The 23,125-nt window shown below is 48.0% G+C and overlaps 2 protein-coding genes across 2 annotated transcripts; both read right to left on the reverse strand.

Moving 5' to 3' along the window:
- Positions 1-3,579: 3,579 nt before the first annotated feature.
- Positions 3,580-7,688, reverse strand: DDN (dendrin). Its single transcript, XM_090273098.1, has 2 exons — positions 7,480-7,688; positions 3,580-7,074 (listed from the first exon to the last, which is right to left on the reverse strand). Exons 1-2 carry the CDS (start codon positions 7,686-7,688, stop codon positions 5,157-5,159), a joined length of 2,127 nt encoding a protein of 708 aa, XP_090129224.1. The 3' UTR covers positions 3,580-5,156.
- Positions 7,689-10,621: 2,933 nt separating this feature from the next.
- Positions 10,622-23,005, reverse strand: PRKAG1 (protein kinase AMP-activated non-catalytic subunit gamma 1). The gene is made up of 12 exons (XM_090273099.1): positions 22,905-23,005; positions 18,643-18,691; positions 13,519-13,628; positions 13,243-13,324; positions 13,087-13,145; positions 12,898-12,943; positions 12,742-12,796; positions 12,365-12,491; positions 12,093-12,258; positions 11,901-11,938; positions 11,488-11,634; positions 10,622-11,352 (listed from the first exon to the last, which is right to left on the reverse strand). The coding sequence occupies exons 1-12, from the start codon at positions 22,911-22,913 to the stop codon at positions 11,248-11,250; spliced, it is 993 nt and encodes a 330-aa protein (XP_090129225.1). The 5' UTR covers positions 22,914-23,005; the 3' UTR covers positions 10,622-11,247.
- Positions 23,006-23,125: the final 120 nt, after the last annotated feature.

Raw genomic sequence — 23,125 nt, forward strand, 5'->3', positions numbered from 1 at the left:
TCGAGTAGCAGAGAAACAATGTTATAGGCATTGAGGAGGACATTTATAGCTCAAACTTTCTCTGCCTCTCACCTCTCCCTCAGCTCCTTTCACTAAATATCATATGTTGTATCCTTGTTTTCCAGAGGCGCTTCATGATTTGGTTTGCACACATCATTCCAAGATCCAATCCCTCTGCACCTCTGCACCTCTGCATTCCCCAGTGTCTCTGTTCCCAGTGAAAGTTGCATGCTTTCCCACCTCTCTACCTTTGCCCATACCCTGGAATGTACCTCTTTCCAATCTCTCCTTGTTGAAACCCATCTTAACTGTTCCTCCCTCCATGAAGCTCTCTAATTTTCATTGGCAAAGTTGCCTTGCCTCCTGCAGCATCTTCTTGGAAGGACTTTCATCAGCAGCACATACTGGCTGTCCCATGGGTGATTATCTGTGTATGTTACTCATCCTCTTACTGGGCTTCTGGCTTCCTGAGAGCATGGCCTCTGTGTTTTATTCATCTTAACATCCCTTGCAGAACTGAGCTAAGCACATCATATGCCCTTGTTAACAGAATAAATGAATGGATGGATAAATTAATGGATGAATGATAGATGAGTTGGTGAATGAATGGATTAATGGATGGGTGGGATGTATACATGGATGAACAAAAGGACGGATGAATGAAGCAATTGTCTTTAAAAGGACTCACAAAATACTATGTAGTACCAGGGGCTTCCAGGGAGGGACCCCCAACCCCTGACCATGCCAGGACATGCAGAAGAGGAGGCTGAGCTTTCCTTTACTAACATATGCACCCTCAGTGATTTGTGTCCCAGAGCCCTGGGTATATTCCCATTCCCCAGAAGTCACAGTCTGGGAGCTACTTGTTCCTTCTTGCTCCTTGAAACCTCTGGAATGCCTTCATTAATGTGTCATTTTGTATTGCCTGCACTGTAATGACTCTGTAGATTTCCTCTCCTACATCCCTTCTCATATCTCACACACACCCTAGGTTTTGAGCTCTCTGAAGATAGGAACCATCTCTGAATCTTTTGTGTGTACCTAGGGCCTGGCATAAATGTTTAACGGGCAAGTGAACAAATGAATAAATGAGTAAATTCTGACTCATTTCCCACAGACACACTTTGTACTTGTCCCATGTATTCATGTTCAGCCACCTCCCCTGGTCCTCTCCTCCTCACACACATACAAACACTCCTGGCCCCAAATCCCCTAAAGTCCAAGAGTTATGGCCTGATTGTTTCCTTTACTAATTTGTGGTGATCTAAGGAAGTCCCAGAGCTCTCCTGAGAGTCTGAAAGGGGAGGAGGCACTTAGCTCCTTGAAAGCCATGTTAATTGGTCCCCATTTGGAACCAGAACAGGGCTTTCCTGGAAAGAACCTGGCTGTGCGGAGGGTAGTAGGGTCCTGTGCTAACCTGACCATGCCCTCCTGCACCCTCCTGCGTCTGCTTTCCCTTCTCCTGACCTGTGACGTTGTCCCAAGGTGGGGGGTGGTTGTGGCCTTGAGGCTGGCTGGCTGGCAGACACAGCCAGATTTAGAAGTCATTTTCGCAGCAGGGAGCTTTCAGCCTGCCACCCACAGGGCCCTGCAGAGCCAGTCTGAGATATGGCTCATCAAGGGCTGGCCCCCAGACCTGTAGTCACTCATCCCCTTCTCCCCAGTTCTTTAGGAGCTGGGGCTGACTCCACTTTTACACAAAGATGGAGGAAGCCCCGGGGGGATGGGAGCACGTTACATTAACACCCTAATCACCCAAGTGCTCCCCTTATACTATTCACCCATTCAAGTGGCTTACCTCCACCCCAGGGATTCCCTCTCCTCTCGATCTGACCCCTGCTGCTTCTTCCTCTTCCTCTTCTTTCACTACTTCTCTCTTCCCTATCCTCATGTTCCCATACCCCCAACACTAATGAAATAGCCCTAGAGAGAAATAATAGTCAGGACTTAACACTTACATATCACTTACTAGATACCAGACATTGCTCTCAGTGTTTTAAATATTGAATCATTTAATCCACCCAACAAGCTTATGAAAAGAATGCTATTAATAACCCAGTTTTATAACTGAAACCAAGACACAGAGAGGTTGAGTAACTTGCCAAAGTTACACAGCTAGAATGAGGTAGAGGCAAGATTTAAACCCAGGCGCCAGAGTCCATGTTTTAAACACAAAAACACCATAGTTCTCTGACAATGGTAGCAGTGTGGGTAAGCTCTTAGAAACTGGCATCGTTGGTGTTTAGCCTCAAAGAGGCTCAGGCAGCATGATAGAGCCCACCTCCACAGTGCCAGCCCCTCCATTATCCCATGCAGCTCACCTCTTCTACCAGCCAGCTTCAGAGCCTGGTGCCCCTGGGCTGTAGCACAGTCCAGGCAGATGCTCCATCTTCCTCCTAGCCTGAAGTGCGATCTCTTCTCAAGCCCAGAGGTCTAAGACACATATTCCTCAGCTGGACCAGGCTCATGCCGACCTGGCCTCAATCTTCATTCCTGCCTCTGTCTTCCACAACCCCCCTGAATATACCCTCAACTCCAGTCAGATCAGACAATTCCCCCCCACATCCATACCTCTTATTTTTACTGTTTCCTCTACTTGGAACCCCTTTCCCCAAATTCAGTCTTCCTTGTTTGACTCCTTAAAGTACTTAACACTTGCTGCTCAATACTATCATTATTTGTGTGTTTTAACCTTCACCCCATTGTCAGGCAGGCCTTAGTATCTCTTTCCTGGAGACCAGCCCAGTTCCTGGTTCCTCTCAGGTGCTCAATAAATAAAATGATCAATGGTTAGAACCTGTAGTAGATAGAATTGAGGGTGAGAGAGACAGACCCCAGAAACCTTTGATCTCTGCCCAAGGTGACCCCCACTTCCTTTACTTCCTCTACCAGGAGATGACTGGAAACCTGGCAGTATGGGTTTCAGGCAGGTTCTGGGGTAGACGGGTGGGTGGTTCTGACCAACACCCTCCCCTCAGGTTTAGAAGCCCAAAGAGGAACTCCCTTCCCCTCCATGGAACCAAGGCAAGGCAGCGGGCTTAGAGTCCAGTCCCAGGGGCCTCCCAGGCCACCCAGCCCCCTCCTCATCCTGTTCAGTCTCTCCGGTGCGGGTGGAGAGTGACCTCGAGATAATTGGAGACCAAAACTATAAGTGGTTTGAGAGCAGGACGGGTAATCTGAACGCTGAGCCCGAGCTGGAGTTGGTGGGACTCGGTGGGGGTGGCGGCAGAGCCAGAGCGGTGGGCCGGTCGGGCCAGGACTCTGAGACGGAGTCTGGGCGAAGCCCCCACGCCAGCCGAGTTGGCGGCTAAATTTACCCAGGCTGACTCAGCCCTTGCCAGGAATGGGGGGTGTGAGGAGTGCGCCGGGGCAGTGGCAAGAGCCATCGGGGGTGGGGTGGGGGGCAAGGAAGGGAGAGTCCGGACTACGGGAGACAGGAGTGGGCAGGGAGTTTCCATCAAAAAAAAGGAGTCGTCCCACCCCCACCCCCGAACCACCCACCAAGCAGGAAGGAGCAGAGGAGCCCTAGGCGAGTAACACTGTGGGGAAAGGGTCGGTGAAAGGAAGATGATGCCAAGGTTGGACAAAGGGAAGCTTAGATTTATTGAGAGCCTACTGTGTGCCCGGCACTGCGCAAGGCTCTTTACATACATTATCGCATTAAATCCTCACAACAACCCTGCGAGGTAGGTGTTTATATACCCCCATTTGACAGATGAGGAAACTGAGGCTCAGGGAAGTGAAGTGATTTGACCAAGTTCACATGGCTAGTAAGTAGAGAGGAGGTGTGTCCAACATCAGAGAGAAAAAAGGACGTCAGTGTTTGCGTCCAGAGCCGGTTGGCGTGGATAAGTACAAAGAGGGGCTCGGCGCGCTCCAGGTCTGGATGGCCAGAGGCCTGCTCCCGACCTAGCACGCCTGGAGGCGTCAAAGCGGGGGACTCCCGCGCGGTAACCAGGGACCAACTGATTAAGTGGCAAAACCCGGGTAGGAGCAACTCGTGGACTAGCTACTGGGGAAATCCGCGACCCGCGCGCGCCCCATAGTGGCTACAGCGAGTATCACACCTCACACCTACAGGCTTTTTGGGAACAGCCTCCCCTCTTCCTTCCCTCACCGGTTTCTGGAAGAGGCAGAAACGCAAGAAATTCTCAGAGTTCTTTCAGATGGGTGAAACCACAAGGGTGGGAAATCGTGGCAGTGATTCAAAGCATCACTAAGAAACATTGGGGAGGAGCAAAGGGAAAGGTCTGAAGAGGTCCCAAGCTGATTTATTGTCAGCCTTCCCTCTCCTGCTTGGACAACCACAGGCCAGGGACAGTGACAAGAACACCATCCTGCCCTGCCCTGGGGAGCCCTCACCTAATAAACCTGAGAGACTGGGATGGGAGCCCTTGCCTATTTACTCAGCTCTTCTGTAAACCCTGGACAGTCTCTTGAATTGAAAATGAGTGTAGGTGACAATGAAGCCCACAGACTCTGTTCACCTATTCCTCTTTCTTGGCTTGTGAAGGGGAGGGTGGGATAAAAAAACTTCCCCAAAGGTTCCAAACGTCAGGGCTGGATCTTAGAAGTCCCTCATTTTATATATTTGGAGGCCCGCAGAGAGAAAGTGACTTGCGTAAGGTGCCCCAGTAAGCCTGTCAGAGTTGGGATTGGAACCCAAGACTTGTGACAACCAAGTGAGCCCTCTCCCTGCTTTGCTAGCTGCTTCTGGACCCCTTCCTCTTCTGCTAAGGGCTTCTCTGTCACCTGTTCACTTCAGTCCAAAGCCTCTCCATCACTTTCTCCCTCCTGCCCAGAGGCCCTAGCCTGAAGTTGCCCTCCCATGACTATACCATCCTTGCCCTCCCGCCTGCTCCTGACCAGGCCTCTCTACTTAACCCTACACTCAGTGCAGCTGCCCCTGCTGAAGACCTTACCCGAGTGACCTCAAAGAAGCAGGCATTAACGTCTACTATTCACCCTCACCTCTCATAATAAAAAATCAAACAAACAAAACAAAACAAAACGCGAATCAGCATACGCTTCCTTTCCTTTCATTTGGGCGGCTTCTATTTGGGGTTGGTTATAGGTAAGAAGTCTGTGAGGAAGAAAGGGGACCACTGGGCCCAAGGATGGATGGGCTGGGGAACACAAATGCAACAAAGGGCCTCTTACTGCCGCTCCCTATTTCCCTGCGGGGTCCTCTTAGTGTCCCTCTCCCCAAAAAGGACCTCGTCGGTTCGGCTGAAGACATCTAGAATCCCTCGGATACTGTCGCTCAGCTGTGCTGTCTTCCTGCCTTCCCGGAGCCCCGTCCGCTCATTCCGCCAGGAGGCGCCCGAGGCTTCTGTGTCGCTTCCATCAGAAGAGCTGCTGTGGACGCTGAGCTCCGCAGCTTCGTCTGAGTCCGAGTCTGGGGCGGTGTGGCGGCGGATGCGGGACACGGCTTCCCGCAGGGCCCCGGCATAGGGCCCCGGGGTCCGCGCCCAGCCCCGGCCCGCAAGCCGCGGGACCGCCGCCACTTCCCCCGAGCCCTCGGCACTGTGCGCGCCTCCTGAAGTCGCCGGGCCTAAAGCAGAGTGCTCTAGGCTACCTGGCTGCGTGGGGGCATCCTGAAAGTTTACTTCGCCCACCGGGAGCCCCAAGATGCGGGAGGCGCGCTCCTCCAATGAGGAGTCCACAGGCTTCCCGCCCTCAGCTTCAAACACCCGACCCCCGTATGGCTGGTGTGAAAGGCGACTGTTCAACAGTAGCTTTTGGCAAGGGGAAGGAAAGACCGCAGTTCCCTCGCCCTCCTTCTTGTTGGACTTCGGTTGGCTGGAGGCATCCCCCACAATGCGTGGCACCCCAGCAGGCAAAAGCTGTACATGCTGGGTTCGAGGGGTCGGAACATACTGGGACTTTATCACCACGCACGTGGCGTCAATGACAAAGACACCTTCTCCACCAGCTGGGCCGCGGGAACTTCTGGGCAGGGTGTGGGCGCGGCGAGTCGCCTTCCAACCCTCCAAGGTTCCATGTCCAGGCCCCTCTCTAAGACCCAGGGACTCTCTCCATCCCGTGCCTCCTGGAGCCCAGGGTCTGGGGAGGGTCTGGCTATATCGGGGTTGCTGCTTTTTAAGGGAGGGAATCCAGCATTTGGGGAGCCAGCTCTGTTCTCTACCTTCTTTCCCTTCCCCAGAGCCCTTGAGATGGGGCCTGGACCTAGGAGCGGGACGCGGGGGGCTCGGAGTCGTACGTGCAGACGCCGCAGGAGCTGTGGCCATAACTGGGCTCCCAGCAGCATTGGCTTGGGGGTGGCCGTCGCTACAACTCTTCAGGCCAGAAGCAGCCAGCCCCAGGTTTTTCTCCGCGGCAGCGGCAGCGTTACGGGGCTCCAGCTTTGACCTGGCTGTTCCACAGCCTGGGGATCCCCCCAAGAGACCCCGCCCCTGCCGGAGACCCCAAGCCCCAAGGACGTCCCGGTAGATCCGAGGATCCAGCCTCTTCTTCGTGCACCCTCCCTCTGTCCTGGCTGGAGTCGGAGCAGGGGCTGATGAGACAGGCGCCTGGGAGGACTCAGGGCCTCTTTTAGTCCCCAAAGTCCTGTGAGGGCCTTCATAAGAAGGTGGAGCCACATAGGGTGGCGGCCGGTCCCAGCGGCGTCGTGGGGCCGTCCCTGCAGCGCCTCTCAGCAGCAGGTGAGCCTCGTAGCTGGGGGGCCCTGGCCTGCGGCCTCCCCAGGGCCCCGCCCACGCCACCCTTGGGTCGAAGTGGGGCTGCGCGGATGGACGGGGCGGTCGTCCCAACGGCACCAGGTGCTCAGGCCTCAACGGAACTGGGAGCCCTGCAGGCTGTGCCACCCTGGGGGCATTCCGAGGCTCCGGGCGAGGCCGACCCGGGGGACTCCTTCGGGCCCCACCAGCCTTGCGCCTTTTTCTCTCCGTCTCCTTGGCCTCCCGCTCCTGCGATGCAGCTTTCCTTTTCTCTTGCTCCCGGGCTCGGGCCTCGGCTGGGGGACCCGCCCGCCAGTTAGTCGCCTCCTGCAGCACCCTGGAGGCCCAGGGACGGCGGAGAAGCGGTTCAAGGGATCCCGGGCGCGGCCCATACCTGGGACAATGAGTAGGAACCCTGGTGAGCAGTTTGTCGGGGAAGGGAGCCGAGGTCCGGGGAGTTGGGAGCACTGCAGACCACTCAGGGCAGCCGTGTGGAGCTGTGTGTGTGTGTGTTAGTGTGCGTACACGTGCATATATGTTGGGACTGAAGTCGAAGCGGGATTCCTTACCATCTCTCCACGCACACTTTAACAGTGTTTGCCCCATCTCACCCCCTGCCCTTTCTTACACCTACTCTTGTCTCCCCAAAGCAACGCGGGAAAGGTCAGGCCCTAGCTTTCAGGATGGTGCGGGGGCGCGTGGGAAAGAGAAGGGGGACCAGCAGCGCTGGCTGGCTGGTGTCTGGGGGAAGTCCGAACCCGCCCCACCACTCTCTTCCCCTCACCCCTCCTTTACTCACGTGCGGCTCTGGGGCCCGCGGACCCAGTGGCTGGCCTGGAAGTCCATGGGCTGTCGAGGAGGAGCGCTGCGACTATAATGACAGGAAATAGTCTTCACTTGGATCACCAGCAGCTTGGATTTCTGCACCCAGAAGCAGCTTCTAGACTCCTCATTCTGAAGCTCCCGGGGGCTGTCGGGCCCCTCGGAGAATAGATGGCCATCCAGCATCCTGCCCCACCCCACCCCGGCCCCCCACCCTCCCACCCGCCCCGAGAGCCCCCTCCCAGCTCAGGAAACCGGAGCCCACTGCAGAGCGGCAGGCCCAGCGACTGGGGACTATATATACCCGGGCACACGTGTATGCCTGTGTGTGTGTGTGTGTGTGTGTGTGTGTGTGCGCGCGCGCGCGCGTGTGTATGAGCGCATGTGACATGGCGCGGACGTCTCCGCGCTGCTACCTCCCCCATGTGCAGGGCCGCCCCCTGGGGCCCAGGATTGGGCGCCCCTTCCCACTGCTCATGTTCCCCAAGCCTGATGGGACTTGCACGAGTGGGCAGGGAACTTCTTTTTCTTGCCAAGCTGACAATTCCCCCTCCCCCATTCTCATTTCTTCAACCTTCCTGCCATTTTAACCCTTTACTCCCCTCCTTGTTAGGGTGCTTGACCACCAGGGTTATGCCCTTGACTTCCTGGCTCGGACTTCAGTTTCTTGAACAGGGAGGTGATGGAAATGGAACTCAAGGTCTCTGCCTGACACTCTTACTGGTTTCCAGGCGGTTGGGGTGCAGGAGGGGCTGGACCAGGCTGGGGACCTATTTTTAGCAGCAGTGGCGTTGGGGTGCAGAGAGGAGATGAGTAACCAGTTTCTATGTGGTGGAGGGAGGAGGCGGTGGCTTTCATGCAGCTTTTGTGTGACTCTGGGCATCGCGAACTACCTTTCCCAAGCTCAGAAAGGGTGACCCCCATACCCTTAACTGCAGCCCAGAGCTGCAGGCACAGCAGGACACAGGAATCTGCTTGGCTTTGAAAGCTGCCCCACACTCCCCTTCTAGATGTTTGTCCTTGGGCGCGCATGGAGCCCTCTCCCCACAGAATGCTCTCTCCCCACAATCCAGAAGCCAGGATTTTGGGGTCATACTGTTCTGTGCCCACACAGATCTGCTTAGTCTTATGGAGGACAGACTAGGGTGCTTTTGCATTTGCACCCTTTCAGAGGAGATGAAGGAGGAACGGTGTGCTCCCTTGGCAAAACCAATCCCCTAGCAACTGAGATGATAAAAGTGGCCCCTGTTTTCTGGCATAGAGCTCCCCATTACTACTACCACAATGCCCAGCTCACTCAGCCCCTGCCTGAAGTGGTGCTCAAGACATTTACCTTTTAGGCTCATTCTGTCCTGGGGAGTTGTTGCTTACATCCACAGATTCCTTCCCCCACCCCTCAAGTCTATGCCAGGTGTCCCCTGATTCACCATGGTAATGTTAGTGGCAGCACAGCCCACGCGAACCCTTCCATGCAGAGACTTAGCAACCATGCCTGGCAACCATGGCAGCAGCTCCAGTGGAGAGGACGGGTGTGGGGAGGTGGGGGAAGAAAGTATGTATAGCAATGGTTCCTGAGGAAGAAGGGATAATTTGCGTTTCCTGAGTGGAACAGGGAGGAACAGAAGGCTATGAGGCTCCCAGATTTTGTTCCTTGTCTTTCCTTCTGCTCCACCCTAGACTCTGAGACTGGTTGGGTTTCAGTGAGGAATGGAAACAAGAGATCCCAATTTGCTTTCCACTAACATACTTGCAGCTCTTTGGGTACAGACCCTTGCCCAGGAGGGTCGTTGTGGGGCAGAGAATGACTTAACTAGAGCAACTAAACTCAGGCTCCGGCTCCCTAACATGGCCTTTTAAAGAGAACCCGCACATCTCCTGTCCCACCCATTGAGCCCCTTTATACCTACCAGCTGCACTGATGGCTCTTCGCTTGAAGATGATGCTTCCTTTCACCCAGGTCCCACTAGAGTATTAAGGCTTTTTAAAGCTCTGCCTCCTCCCTAGACAAACCCCACTTCATGATCGAATGTGACACAAGGAGACATCTGTCCTTTCCTCTATTCACCCGCCCCCACACACATAAACATACCCTAATTCTAATAACTTGGAATGCCTCCCTCCCTCAAGTCTGGGAATGTGCTATGGGAGCTGTGATGAGGTCAATGCAGAAGCAGGGGCTTCTTCAAAGCCGTGATGTAGGACTGAAAGCTGCCTCAATGAGCTCCCCATATTCCATTAGGAAGCCTGGTTTGGAGGGACCCGGATGGTATGGCTAGGTTCATTAGGGTTCTTAGGCACAGTGCCAGAAGGGGCAAGGTGTTACTCTGAAATTGCTTCTGGTCTTGGTATCCGAGATGGAAGTGGTATCATACAAGCAAGGCAGTGGTGCGACTGTATCCAGAATTTGGCTCACACCCAAGAGTCTAGATGTCTTTACGTTGTTTGGTGCCAAGCACTGTCTTGGTCCATATGGTTTCAGCACAGGGAAAAGGTTTGATGGGGTGACCACAGTCCCGTTGCTCCCTCACCGCCTACCTTCTAGCTCATTCTCACTTTGGAAGAATCACAAGGGATCTGTAAGTTCAAAGACAGTGCCTGTTCAGCAAAATCCAGAGTCCAACCTTCTGTTGATGGCATGGCTCTCTACCTAAAGGAGACACTCAGGCACTACTCTCTGGAGACCTAACACCGTTATAGGATTTTCCTGGGGTCCCAGCTATGGTCCAGGCAGAGGGGAAAGTGGGATAATAAGAAGGATTGAAGGGAATAGGGAGGATAACCACTATGGATGGAGTTTTAGAAAGGTAGTCTAATATAGTGATAAAGAGCATGAGCTCTGGAGCCAGACTGGGTTGAAATCCTAGCTCTACTTTTTACCTGCTGTGTGGCCTTAGGTATTTAGCCTCTCTGTGCCTTAGTTTCTTTTAAATCTATAAAACTGGAATAACATCTACTATTGTTCTGAGGATTAGATGAATTAATATATGTAAAGCACTGAGAACGGTGATTGACAGTTTTCTATAAAGTGTGCTATTACTGTTGTTGAGTTGAAGAAGCCATATGAAATAGAAAGGTTGGAGCAGTAGTGTCTATCAACTATAAAAAAGCAAACACTGCAATTCCATGAATAAGTTCCTGACATTTTAATTAGGTTTGCATGAAAAACAATAACTTCAGCTAACCACTCTACCATCCTCCTCCACCTAACCCCACCTCCCTTCATATGAATATAGCACAGGAACTTAAAGGCCTTCCTCCCCACAGTCCTCCCCATTTCCATTATGGGAAGAAATGTCACTGAATGGACTCAGCCTCCTCCATACAGCATGAAACAGAGTGAATAAAAATACTTTTACGAAGAGTTGTGCTATTATTTTAGGGCGGAGGGAGCCGGGCAGAGAGAGAGGCAAAAGCTGGGTGAGGTCTGAGATCTCTCAGAGATCAGAATTTGTCCCAGGGGCACAGAGCCCATAGTTCACCCAGAACAAGGGGTCTGTCTAAGAGGACAGGGGCTAGGATGGGCTAGGCTGAAAGTTTTCCTCAAGTGTATGTGTGAGGATGGGACAGCTAAAAATCCCTTCTCCTTCCTTCCCCCACACCTTCCCTGGATCCCAGGTAGAAGGTTAGGGCTCTCCTGGGCAGGGAACAGTCACAGTTCTCTCAAGGTTTCATCTGTGGTTCCCAGAGCTTTGTGCAGGCAGTGAGGGGGCATAACCCCTGGTGCCGCCTGACCACTTCCCCTAGTTTAGGGCTTTTCTCCGCCTCTGAGCACCAGGGCCTGCAGGATGTCTGACAGTGATACAATTCCCTTGACCACATCATTCTCATCCACCACTACAAGTCGGTGAACCTGTGGAGAGCAACAAGGGAGAAAGGGATGTTCAGGGCCAGCTTCAGGGGGAGCCTTCAAGCCCCACCCTCCTTGCCGAACTCCCATTCTCAAGGCTGCTCCCCCCAGCTCCCTTTGGGTCACCGGCCCCTCTACCTCTGCTTCCACCAGCCTGTTGATGATGGTCTCCAGAGTTTCATGCAGGTAGCACTTGAGGACACCCTCAAAGTAATGGGACCGATGTTGCAGGGCTTTGGTGACAGACACATCTAGGTTGTTGTAGGTCTTTTCTGCTGCCAGATTCTGTGGAGAGAGGGGAAGGTGCTTGCAGAGAAGCATGGGAGCCAGCCCCCAAATCCTGCACCCACCTAACCCCAGAGGAATTTAGGGCAGTTGTCAGTTACGTCCACAAGCCACACCCAGCTCATTCAATTTTTTTTCAAATAGGACTCGAAAGCTTGGAAGCTTCTTAAAACCCTGAGGTCCCAGAAGAAACTTTCTTCGTTTCCCTCTCCGCATTCAACATGCCACCCCTTTTCCTACCTCCCAGCCCCTCCACAATCACTCACGATAACATCAAACTTGGAGTAGATGTCCACGACACGCCCTAGGGGGACAGAAGCAGCTCAGCAAGAGGAATCTGGTATCCAAGACTCCCCCTGCCCATAGAATCGCCCTCCTGGCTGAGCTGAGGGGAAGATTTTCCCAGAGCCACCCAGATTTCCCTGGAGCCCTTCCTCTCTGTCTGACCAATCGCTCACCTTTTTCGTCCACCACAGGCAGGGCTGAGACTCGGTGCTGTACAAAGATGCCCAGAGCCACGTAGACAGGGGTGGTAGTGCGGACCACTGCAATGTTGGCATAAGTGCCAATCTGTAGCTCTTCCAGAGACTTAGACATGAACTCTGGCTTGGGGAACTCAGTGATCTGAGAAAGGAACCATCACCTTGATTTTCAAGGCTCTTCATGCCACCTTTGGATACCCTTCCAACGAAGTATATAAGTAGTAAAAATTGGGCTGAGGAGCACTTACAAACAGTTTGAGGAACTTGAGAATGCGCTTATGGGTGAGGATGTACAAGGTGTTGCCTGATTCTGGGTCAATAACTGGCAGCCTGTGAATCTTGTTTCGAATTAATGAAGAGACAGCATCAAACAAGCTGTGGGAAGGTTGGGGACAATGATAAATTCCACGGTGCTGGGAATAAGGGTGGTTAAATAGCTCCTTAGAGTGTGTTTATAAATGGAAAACTGGTGGTTGGGGGAGGGGAGGGGAGTGAGCATGCTTGCATCTGTTTGGGAGGAGTGTCTTTTCTCTTTTCTGCCCCTGGATCTTTGAGTGTCTAGCACTTTAGCTATGCTGATGGCAAGGCTCTTTGTCTTCCGGATACTTGGGTAGCTGGGACTCACCTGGCATTCGGAGAAATGCAGACAAGTGGTTTAAAGGAGTCCTGCAGGTACACCTCTGAAGGGAAAAGGAGGTTTACAAAATACCACCATGGAGAACTATTTCCCAGGAAACTCTCCATCCCTTTATCCTTTCACATCCCCTAATTCTCTGCATACCTCTCCAAGTTTCTATCTTGTGTTCTTCCAGCTCATAGATCTGGACCTGGAAGCAGAAGCAAGAGAACTTGAGACTTAATCTCCCTGCTTCATAATAAATCCCTTGAAGTTTGCTTGGAAGCAAGGAAATGAGAACGAGGGGCTCTGAGCAGGGAAAGTGGTTTTGGTCATGAGGCTAAGGTTCCTTACCAAGGCTGACTTATAGTAGCGATGCAGGATATTGATGAAATCAGTGATGGTCAGCATGCCTAGAGGCCAAGACAAGAGTTTTCAGCACCGCTCAAAGCTTTTCTCTGTGCTGAGCGCAAGGTGCCAATAATGCTGTGTTCCAGAAACTTTGCTTACCCACAAAACTTTGCTTCTTGCTATCCCACAAAGGGGCAGCTCGTACGCCATTCGTCACCAAAGCAAAGAAAGCTTTTTTCACCTGTAGCCAAAAGAGTTATATTCACAAAGGGAAATTCATGGGCAGGACTTCAAAAGAACAAGGTTGGGTATGCTAGGGAAAACATGAGACTAACCCTTTGGAAGGATGAGGATATTACCCTTGGGATGAGATAGGATAAGAGGTATTGAACTAGAGGCTCTAAGGAAGAGGGAAGGAAAAAGGATTTCACCCACCTGCAGGGAAGTATCAAACACAACCAATTTGGAGCTTGTGGGAATCAGGTCATAGCAGCGATGAGACTTCATGAAGGAAGTATACACGCTATTGTTGGATTCTGGGGTCTCTGCATAGGGTGGGATAGTTAATAGCTTTCTTCCAAGCAAAACTCACAATCAAAAAAAGCAGAAAATACAACAGGTGTTGTAGTAGCTCAAATATTTAGAGCATGACTTTTTATAATGCTCTCTATTTTATCTGTTTTGTTCCTGCTGTTCCATTAGGAATAAACCCCCTAGGAATCATTTTATCTAACTTCCATTTCCAGGTAAGACTATATCTGTTAGTTCTTTAGTCAAAAGATGGCTGATTAAACAGAAAGTCTATAATATCATTGATTAACCTGTTTTAGTCTAAAAATTTTTTTCTCATCTTTAACTCAAGTTTTTCCTGTCATATATTTAGCACATTTTTACTTATCTTTTCTCAATTAAGCTGTAATTAAGCATCTTAAAATTCAAGTAAGCTTCTTAAAATTCTCCTTCTAAGATCCGCAGATGAGAAAGTCATGGTCCAAGTTGGGCCATTTCACATCAACATGAAGTTGGAGCCCAGAGCTCAATCAACCTGGCTAAAAACACACAGAGAGTCCATCTTGGGATGACCCTGCAAACAAGAAATCATCCCACCTATTCCAGACAAATGGGAGGCCCTGGCTGTGTTTACCTTTCCAATCTTCTGAACTTAATTGCTTGCTCTAAACTAGAGAAACAACCCCCCAAATAACAGCCCAAATATGCGCCTTACTATGCTATTTGTACTTAAAAATACTACATAATTTAATCCTTACAACGAATCTGTAAGGCAAATATTGTCCTCATTTTTCAGAAGAAAAAGGTGGAAACAGTTAAATAAATTGCAAGTTCACACCATTAGTAAGTAAAGTGACAAGACTTAAACAAAGATCTACCTGATTCCTAAGTTCATGCACTTAAATTCTATTCCTGTTGTTTGCCGGTAATTTTCAATTTTTTACTAAAGTCAAATCATTCTACAAATTTTGTCAGGAAAAACTGCCATCACTGGGACTGACTTCTCTATAATACCCACACCCAGAGATGAGACCTCTTTTAGATGATTATTTTTGTACATTTTTGCTTCTTTTTGATTTTTTCCAGTTTTGGGAATTATCTATCATCATCTAAGGAAGATGAGAATGTTTTGTTCACTTTTCTACCAGAACCTCATCACAAAGACATACAACCTGCTCCTCCCCACCCATTTTCCCAAGTTAAAATATAATGTTGGCTACATCAATATTTAAATAATTTTGACTAAATATTCATTATCCAGAGCTAACCCAAAAAGTAAATTGATTTTTTTCTTTCTTTCACAACTTAATTTTCCCTGGAGCTAATAATTGTCTTGTCCCTTCATTTGCTTAATTTTCTATTTATAGTATTTATAACTAATGCAACCCCCAAACTCTTCACCAATTCTTTAAATCTCCTCTTAAGAAGTTCAGAAGCATGAGGTAGTCTATTACTTTAAACTACACAAAGAAGTCTCTCTAGAGCCTTCAAACTTGCTCAGATCTGGTCATTGTTGTCATCCTGAGATCTTCCTTCATCACCATCAAGGGGACGCCTTTCATGACTCTCCTGTATTGGCTCTCTCTGTGTCCTGTATCCCATGTTTTCATTTGACTACTCCCTTGTTTTGGTGGAGCACATCTTCCAGTAGCTTCCTGAGAAATTTTTTGACACCTTGTAGCCTACAGATATCTTTATTCTACACTCATCTTTGATTTAGAATTTGAAGGGATAAATTCTAGGTTAGGATTTCTTTTCCTGCAGGATGTTGAAGACACTGTTCCAATGCCTTCTAGCTTCTACTGCATTGAAAGTCCAAGGAAATTCTGATTCTTTGTGACTTGCTTTTTCTGCTCTGGAAACTCAGGATCTTCTCTTTGCTTCCAGTGTTTTGAAATCTCATGGTGATTATGCTTTGGGTGGGTCAATTCCATCCATTTTGAATATTCAATGATTCCTATCAATATCAAAATTAATGTCCTTAAGTTTCAGGAAGTGTTCTTGAATTATTTCCTTGATCATTTCCTTTGCCCTGTGTTGCCGTTTTTCTCTTTCTGTAACTTTTATTTAGATATTAGACATCCTAGACTGACCCTCTAAGGTTTTATTTTTGGGCTTTTTCTTGGTAAGTTTTTATTGTTTTTAGAATCTCTTTTCTCTCGTTTTCTACTTCTTTGATTTTTAATTCTACTTCTCGTAGATTTCCTCAACTTGATTTCCAAACCGCCTAGTTTTAAAGTTTTTTGCTATTATATTTTTAATGTCCAAGAGCTCCTTTTTGTTTTCTGAAAGTTTAAATATTGTAACTTGTACTTGTTTCATGGTGTTAATATATTCTTTGAGTATGTATTGTTAATTTTAAAGCTTTCTTCTTTATGCATTGTCTTTTTCCCTGTCACTTTCTGTTTCTTTTCATGGGGGTGGGGCAGTTTGGATCACCTGAAAAGAAATTTTTTTTTCTCTTATTGATTCTAGAGAGAGGGGAAAGGAGGGAGAAAAAGACTAAGAATCATCAGTGTGAGAGAGCCACATCAAACAGTTGCCTCTTGCATGCGCTCTGACTGGGGATGGAACCACAACCTAGGCATGTCACCTAACCAGGAATAGAACTGGTAGCCTTTCGTTTTGTAGAATGATGCCCAACCAACAGAGCCACACTGGCAGGGCTTTTTCTTTTAAAATACTCACCTGAGGATATGTATTTTTTAAATTTAATATTTTATTTATTTATTATTTAGAGAGGGGAAGGGAGGGAGAAAGAAAGGGAGAGAAACATCGATTTGTGAGAGATACATCGGTCGACTGGTTGGCTCTTGCACGCCCCCAACTGGGGACCTGGACTGCAACCCAGGAATGTGCCCTGACTGGGAATCAAACCAGTGACTTTTCAGTTCTCAGGCCAGCACTCAATCCACTGAACCACACCAGCCAGGGCTTTTCACTGATTTTAGAGCGAGGAAAGGAGAGAGAAACAGAAACCTCGATGTCAGAGAAACACCTATTGGTTGCCTCCTGTATGTGCCCCGACTGACTGGGGATTGAACCCACAACCTAGGTATGTGTCCTAACTGGGAACCGAACCCACAGACTTTCGGTACAGGGGACAATGCTCCAGCCATGAGGCACGTGGCTAGGGCTAGATCACCTTTAAAAAAAAAAAATTAGATGCTTTATTTAGATGTCTGATAATCCTTGGTTCAAAGGAGGAGTCAAATCATATTTTAAGAGTGGAATCTTTAAAGCTGATTGGAAGCTCAAAGTGTGTAAATGAGCCTTACTGATTGTGAGCCAATTTAAATGGGGAACACTTCACACCTACATTCCTGGGGCTTTTCTGGAGAGAAGGATTACTCATTCAAGGCCATGCTTGGAGGGTGAAGTCTTTTCTGTCAGCATTCTGGAAACTGGAAGAGGACAAAGAACTGGGGGGTCTCAGCATTGAGTATAGTTCACTTCATGCTCCTGTGTTTAGTATAATACCTCAGTCCTCAATTGGGCCTAATCCTCTCTCCAGACATCCAGTCTTTGCCAAAGCTGGAAAGGGGAGTTTCCCAGCTGCACTCAGTGAAGGAGTCTTGGGATCTGATTGCTTCTCAGGCCTTCAGTGCTTCTTGGCTTTCCCACTGCTAATTTATAATTCAGTTTTTCCATGTCTGCTGTCATTTACCACTGTAGTCATTTATCTGTCTGCTTCTCAGTTTCCAAAAACTCATTGTCATTGCCTCCTTACTTGTTCTTCCTATTTTGGTGGGTTTGCACTTTTAAGAAAATTTCTTTATGGTTGTTTTAGAGGCTTTTTGTGAAGGAATGAAAGTAGATGCATATATTCAATCCATCATCTTTAACTAGAAGCTCACCATTGTTTTTCAAATTTGAAAACCCAGACTGCTAAGAACATGTCTTTTGACATCAGTTTAAGACACACTACACTGAAAGTTAAATACCATTATTTTAGGCCACAAGTTTACAAACATATTTGATTTGGCTTTCCCAGTGTTTTAAAAATATATCAGTTGCCAAATTCAAAAAATCTGGAAGTTTACATATAAATCCAAATTCTTAGTTTCTTTTCAAAACCAGAAGATCTGAGAAAACTAGGTCTTGAATTCTAGAATAGTAACAATTGACCAGACCTGGATAGTTGCTGTCTCCTTTTAGATGCAACAAGATCTCCTGGTTGTTGTAGTCATAGCACTATTCACTGCTTGGTCCATGTAGACAATATGAGTTTTTGACACGTGCCTTGCTGTTAAGTCAGATGTACCCAGAAACAAAACAGGTACTGATACCATGTGGCAGTACTCAATTATGAAGAGCCATCCAGATAATTCAAAACAACACTATAATAACTTTTTTGGATACCAACTAATTAAAAACAGAGAACTCATATACCCTTAATATGCCCTAGGATCTCGGCCCATATTTCAATCCTCTGAGAAGGTGTGTATTCTTAATGCCATGAACATGTCCTTAAAAGACTTAAGTGTATTCCTAGGCAATATCCTTTACCAGAGCTTCCTGTAAGTTCTGCCTCTTTCTAGATGACCTAGAATTGGACCAATTCATTCTAAACAGATATTTGGGCAGGTGCTGGAATTGCCTGGATTTTAGAGTTTAGTACCTCTATTTCTAGATTAGTTCTAAGGGCCTTCAAGGCCTTTCTATAGCTTCTTGTGTAGACTTAGTGGCTTTAGTGAGCTTGCTGGATGGTAAAATGCCAGTGACATTACATCTGTACTACTCATAAAATACCAGGGACTTCTAAGTCCTGGTTAGCCAGCCTAGTTGCCTGTGGAAGTTTCTCCGTACCTCAGAAGTTTCTCTCAGGCAGTTTAAATATTGAAGATATCAATCATTCCTACCCTGCCCAAGATTTATTCCTGGGTGACCTAGCCAAATTATTGTTCCTAGTTTGTGTGGTTTCGTATATTGTCTGGCCTAGCTTTGCTTTTTCCAGAGGGGACCCTGGGAGAAGTTCAAAAAGTAATTGCTGAAGTTAGGGTAGGGCTATTGCTTTCATACCCAGTTTCCTTTCTTCAGTACACTTACCTTGAGGATGCTCATCTTCCACAGCTGGGGAGCTATCCAAATATGTGACCTGGAGAGAAAAGAGAAACAAAGACTTAGCCTATCCTAGGCTCTCTCCTTTTTAGTCTAGCATTTGGAGAAGGGCTGGTGAACTGACAACTTCCTTTAAAGTGCTACACTATCTCACGTAATTTCATAACAACCCTGACGTAAATATTATTATGAGCCTCATTTTCACACATTAGGAAACTAAAGTTCTAAAAACATTAAGCAACTTGCTCAAGGTCACATGGCTGATGGGGGGGGGGATAGGGACTTGGACACAGATCTGTGTGGTTCCAAAGCTCATGTCCTTATATACTATCATGCCCAATGAAACATTAGGTCTTAAAAGCTGAGATGAGAGAATCTGAGCCTGAGGCTGGCCCCAAAAGATTCTCACTGGTTTACTTTATAAAATCACAGAAGCCAGAGACAACACTGCTTTCCCCCAAACACTCACTAAGCATAACTGGAGGCACTGGAATCACAGGCACACATATTACCATCAAGAGGGCCAATTTGGGGAGGATCCAAATAGCTGACTGTCACAGTCAAAGCCTGAATGACTAAAGGATGGCTGAGCAGCATAAGTGTTCTGAAATAGGGAGCCTGAGTCTCTCAGCACCCTTGTGAGTGGAAGGCTGCCACAGCCTGGAGGAGGCTGGTTTTCCAAGTCTCCTTGTCCATGACAGCCTGAGATTAGAGAGGGCTTTGAATACACAGAAACCTTCAGAACCATCTCTATGCTTCCTCAATTGGGACCATTTGGAAATTTCATTGTTATCTAGGAACCCAGGAGGGGTTATAATTTTCATCCATTGGAATTAACAGTTTAGCTCTGTTTGCTTTGGGTAATATCCCCAAACTAACTTAAAGGCATACTTCACCTTCAGAGCTGCTGTAGTAATATGAAGTTAAAGGCCTTGGCTTGAACCTGGGAGGCTGACTGGTAAGCAGGGTCAAGTTGTCAGGACAGCCCTAAACTTCCCTGCCCCAATGGTTCCACGGGGAAGGGAGATAATCTCCCCCTCTGGGCTGTGTAAGACCATCAACTTGGCATGGCATTTTGGCAAGGCTATCAGAACAGCAGCCTCATCACTTATAAGTGGAAGAGAGGGCTGACTGCTCAGCAGTAAAGATACACACATGGTATATAACAGTCTCACAAAAATCTATATACAAAGATACAGACACAGCTACTAAACATTGTATCCACCATATAACAAGTACATACTGCACTGTACTATAGTTAATTTGCTCTTTATCTATCCCAATAGATTCTAAATTCCTGGAATTTATCTTACACTTCTTGGTATCCTTCATACCATCTAAGATGGGGTTTGCATATTGTTTTGTTTTTTAACTTTCAAATTGACAATGATAATGATGTACACTGATATAAACAGACTTAAGATTAAGTTACAGAGAGAAAAAAAAAAGACATCCTGCTAAATAGTGATAGATACCTACAGAAGAGTCAGACACAATTGAATATGACTTTATTTTTCTGACCTATTTCTCCACACAGGAGTGCAGGTATTTATGTCCATTCCCCTCTAGTTTGTTTGTTTATTTATTTTTTTATTTATTCCTCACCCAAGGGTATGTTTAGTGGTTTTTTAGAGAGAGAAAGAGAGAGGGAAAGAAAGGAAGAGAAGGACGGAGAGAGGGAGGGAGGGAAGGAGAGAGAAAGAAACATTGATGTGAGAGAGAAACATTGATCAGTTGCCTCCCATACATGCCCCAACCAGGGATCTAACCACAACCTTTTGGTGTATAGGACAACGCTCCAACCAACCAAGCCACCTGGCCAGGGCTCCCCTCTACTTTCAATAACACAGGAGACCTGAGAAAGTACCACTATACTACATAAATACAAATTATTAGTACATAGACTAGATCTGACCCAGACAATTGTTTTCAAACTCCTGATCCACATTTCCAATTGTTTCTGTACAACCACAGATGTTACAGACTCCTCAAATATTTCAATACAAAACAGAAGAGCATCTGTCCCTCTAATCCTATTATCCTTCTGTGGTTCCCATCTTTATTTTTGGCACTGCTCTTCTAGGTGCTGAAGAACTGTGATCTTGATTCTTCCAAGAATGAGCTGTGCTAACATGTCTACTTAGAATTACAGAGCAGGGCATGACCTAAACTTGTCCATAACATCTATCTGCTAAGCTGATATGTCAGAAATGTCTCAAATCCATCTCTCTCCTTTATACTTTCACAGCTTTAACTTAGGCTTTTACCTTTCACTTCTGAAACATTCTCTAAACTGGTCTCCCTGCCCTAAATCTGTCTCTTTAATTCTTCTTTCATGCTGTCACCAAGTTCTTTTGCCAAGCATCTCAGGTTTGAGAGAACCAGGAACTCACTACTTTCTGAAGTAGATCCATCCAGTTACAGAAAGCTGGTAAGAACATTCTTGAAGAACACTCACTGCCTTGCTCATAAATCTTCATGGGTTCCCTTATTACAAAACACAGATCAAACTTAGTGAGGTATGCAATACCTTCAACCTGACCTCAGCCTACTTTCCCAGTCTTTTCCCCCACTGTGACCAAAACCCAAAACTCCAGCAACATTAAGCCACTGGTTCATCCCCAATTAATCGCTACCTGCCCAAATTTCTGTGCTCTTGCTCACACTGTTTTCTCAGCCTACAATGCCCTGCCTCAGGTTCACAGTAACTTCTCCCTCCCCTGTGCTTCCACAGACCTTTGTTTGCATCTTGATGATAGCATTTGTAATAGCCTACTTTAAGTAACAGCTGTCACTGGCTTGTCCTCACCCTTACTCCCCTTACTCCAGTTAGGGTGAGCATTATCTTTTCTTTAAAAATATATATTTATTGATTTTAGAGAGAAAAGAAGGGAGCGAGAGAAAAACATTGATGTGAGAAACATAGACTGGTTGCCTCCCAAACATACCCTGACTGGGGACTGATCCCTGACTGGGAATCAAACCCTCAACCCTTTGGTGTACGGGACAATGCTCCAACTGAGATGCACTGACCAGGGCATGTATGTCTCATTTTCAAAGCAGGGGTTTTCTTTTTTCTTCTTTTTAAAACAATTTCTATCCCAAGAACCTAATTCAGTACACAAACTATGAGGGTTAAATTAGAAAATCTATATTAAAATACTTTGTAAACCATGATACATTTATAAGTAAAAACTGGTATGTCATTTTGAATTTATGGAATCAGACATTTTATTCTTGCTCAAAATTCTCTTAATCTGTAAGAACTGACTCCTTTGCCTGGTTACTACTTCGGTTTATTTTCTTCTTCATAACCTGAGGGACGTGACCTCTCTACAGGGAGAGAAAAGATAAGGTAAAATAATTACTCTGGGCAGGTAACTGACCCAAAGAAAGGTGAACCTGCAGCCTGCACACCACTACAGTAGCAGATAAAAACCAACATAGGGAGATTTTGTCTACCTGAGACAAGATATATGGTTAAAAGCTCTTGGAGAGGGAAGTGAATGGGAAGGGTTTCTGAGTGCTGGAAAAGGCTCCTGAGAATGAGGGTGGGTCCATATAGCAGGCAGTTGGCAGCATCTCAGGAAGGATGACAAAGACCTGCCACAATGGTCAGTGCCTGCTCGCCAAAAATGAATTATGCCAACATGCCTGCTTAGAATCGCAGAGCAGGGCATGACCTAAAACTTGCCCAGGGACACAGTGGCCTCTACTACCGAACAATCCCTCCTTCAGGGAAGCCCCGCTTTTCAGTCTTATTAAGAAATTATGACCTCGCTGGACACCTTGAGGCAATAAGTCTTTCAGAAGTCTTTCCTGCCAGAGATTGCAGGGATCACACTTAAGACAACCTGGGCCAGGTCATACCTGCAAGTGGGGGTCCCTCGGAACCCCCCTGCCTCTCCCAGGAAAGCCAAAGCACAACCTCTGAGGGGTCCGAGGTGCTAAGACTCAAGGCGTCCCGAGAGCGCCAGGGTGTGCGCGGGACCCAAGAAGGGAGCTAGGTTCCACTTCTCACTTCCCGCTAGGGCTGACAGTCCATCGGTCGGAAGGCAAGCACAGAGCGGCCCAATCCCAGGAGATGCGCACGCAGAGGGGCAGGGTCACGGACAGGACAGACACCCAACTTCTTTTACTGGGCACCAGCGCCCGCCCCTGCCCAGGACTCCCAGGTCCCTAACGGGGGTCTTGGGCTCCACTGCAACCCCCGCCGCCCTCCCTCCCTCCTGCCCTCCTGCCCTCCTGACCGTCTCCATTGCAGGAGGCGCCCGAAGTGTGCGTTCGCTTTAGGAAGTTCGCCTGGAAAGGGTGGAGAGGTCCTGCCCCACGTCCGGTACCGCGACGCCACTTCCGCCCTACGTCAGTACAGGCGCCGGCCAAGGGCGGAAGGCGCGGAGTTCGCTTTTCCGGCGCAGCCTGGCTTGGTAACCGCCCTTACCCCGATCGTCTCTGACCTCACATGTCGGCT

This window comes from Furipterus horrens, unplaced genomic scaffold, assembly GCF_987537825.1.
Source record: "Furipterus horrens unplaced genomic scaffold, mFurHor1.1.pri manual_scaffold_4, whole genome shotgun sequence".
NCBI lineage: Eukaryota > Metazoa > Chordata > Mammalia > Chiroptera > Furipteridae > Furipterus > Furipterus horrens.

Excerpts from the sequence above, each read along its gene's own strand:
- DDN (XM_090273098.1), bottom strand. The coding sequence starts at position 7,688 with ATGCTGGATGGCCATCTATTCTCCGAGGGGCCCGACAGCCCCCGGGAG. Across the intron at positions 7,075-7,479 it reads CGCGGGCCCCAGAGCCGCAC|GTATGGGCCGCGCCCGGGAT; the intron begins GTGAGTAAAGGA and ends TCATTGTCCCAG.
- PRKAG1 (XM_090273099.1), bottom strand. Across the intron at positions 13,629-18,642 it reads GGAAGATGAGCATCCTCAAG|AGACCCCAGAATCCAACAAT; the intron begins GTAAGTGTACTG and ends CACCCTATGCAG. Across the intron at positions 12,797-12,897 it reads CAAGATAGAAACTTGGAGAG|AGGTGTACCTGCAGGACTCC; the intron begins GTATGCAGAGAA and ends TTTTCCCTTCAG.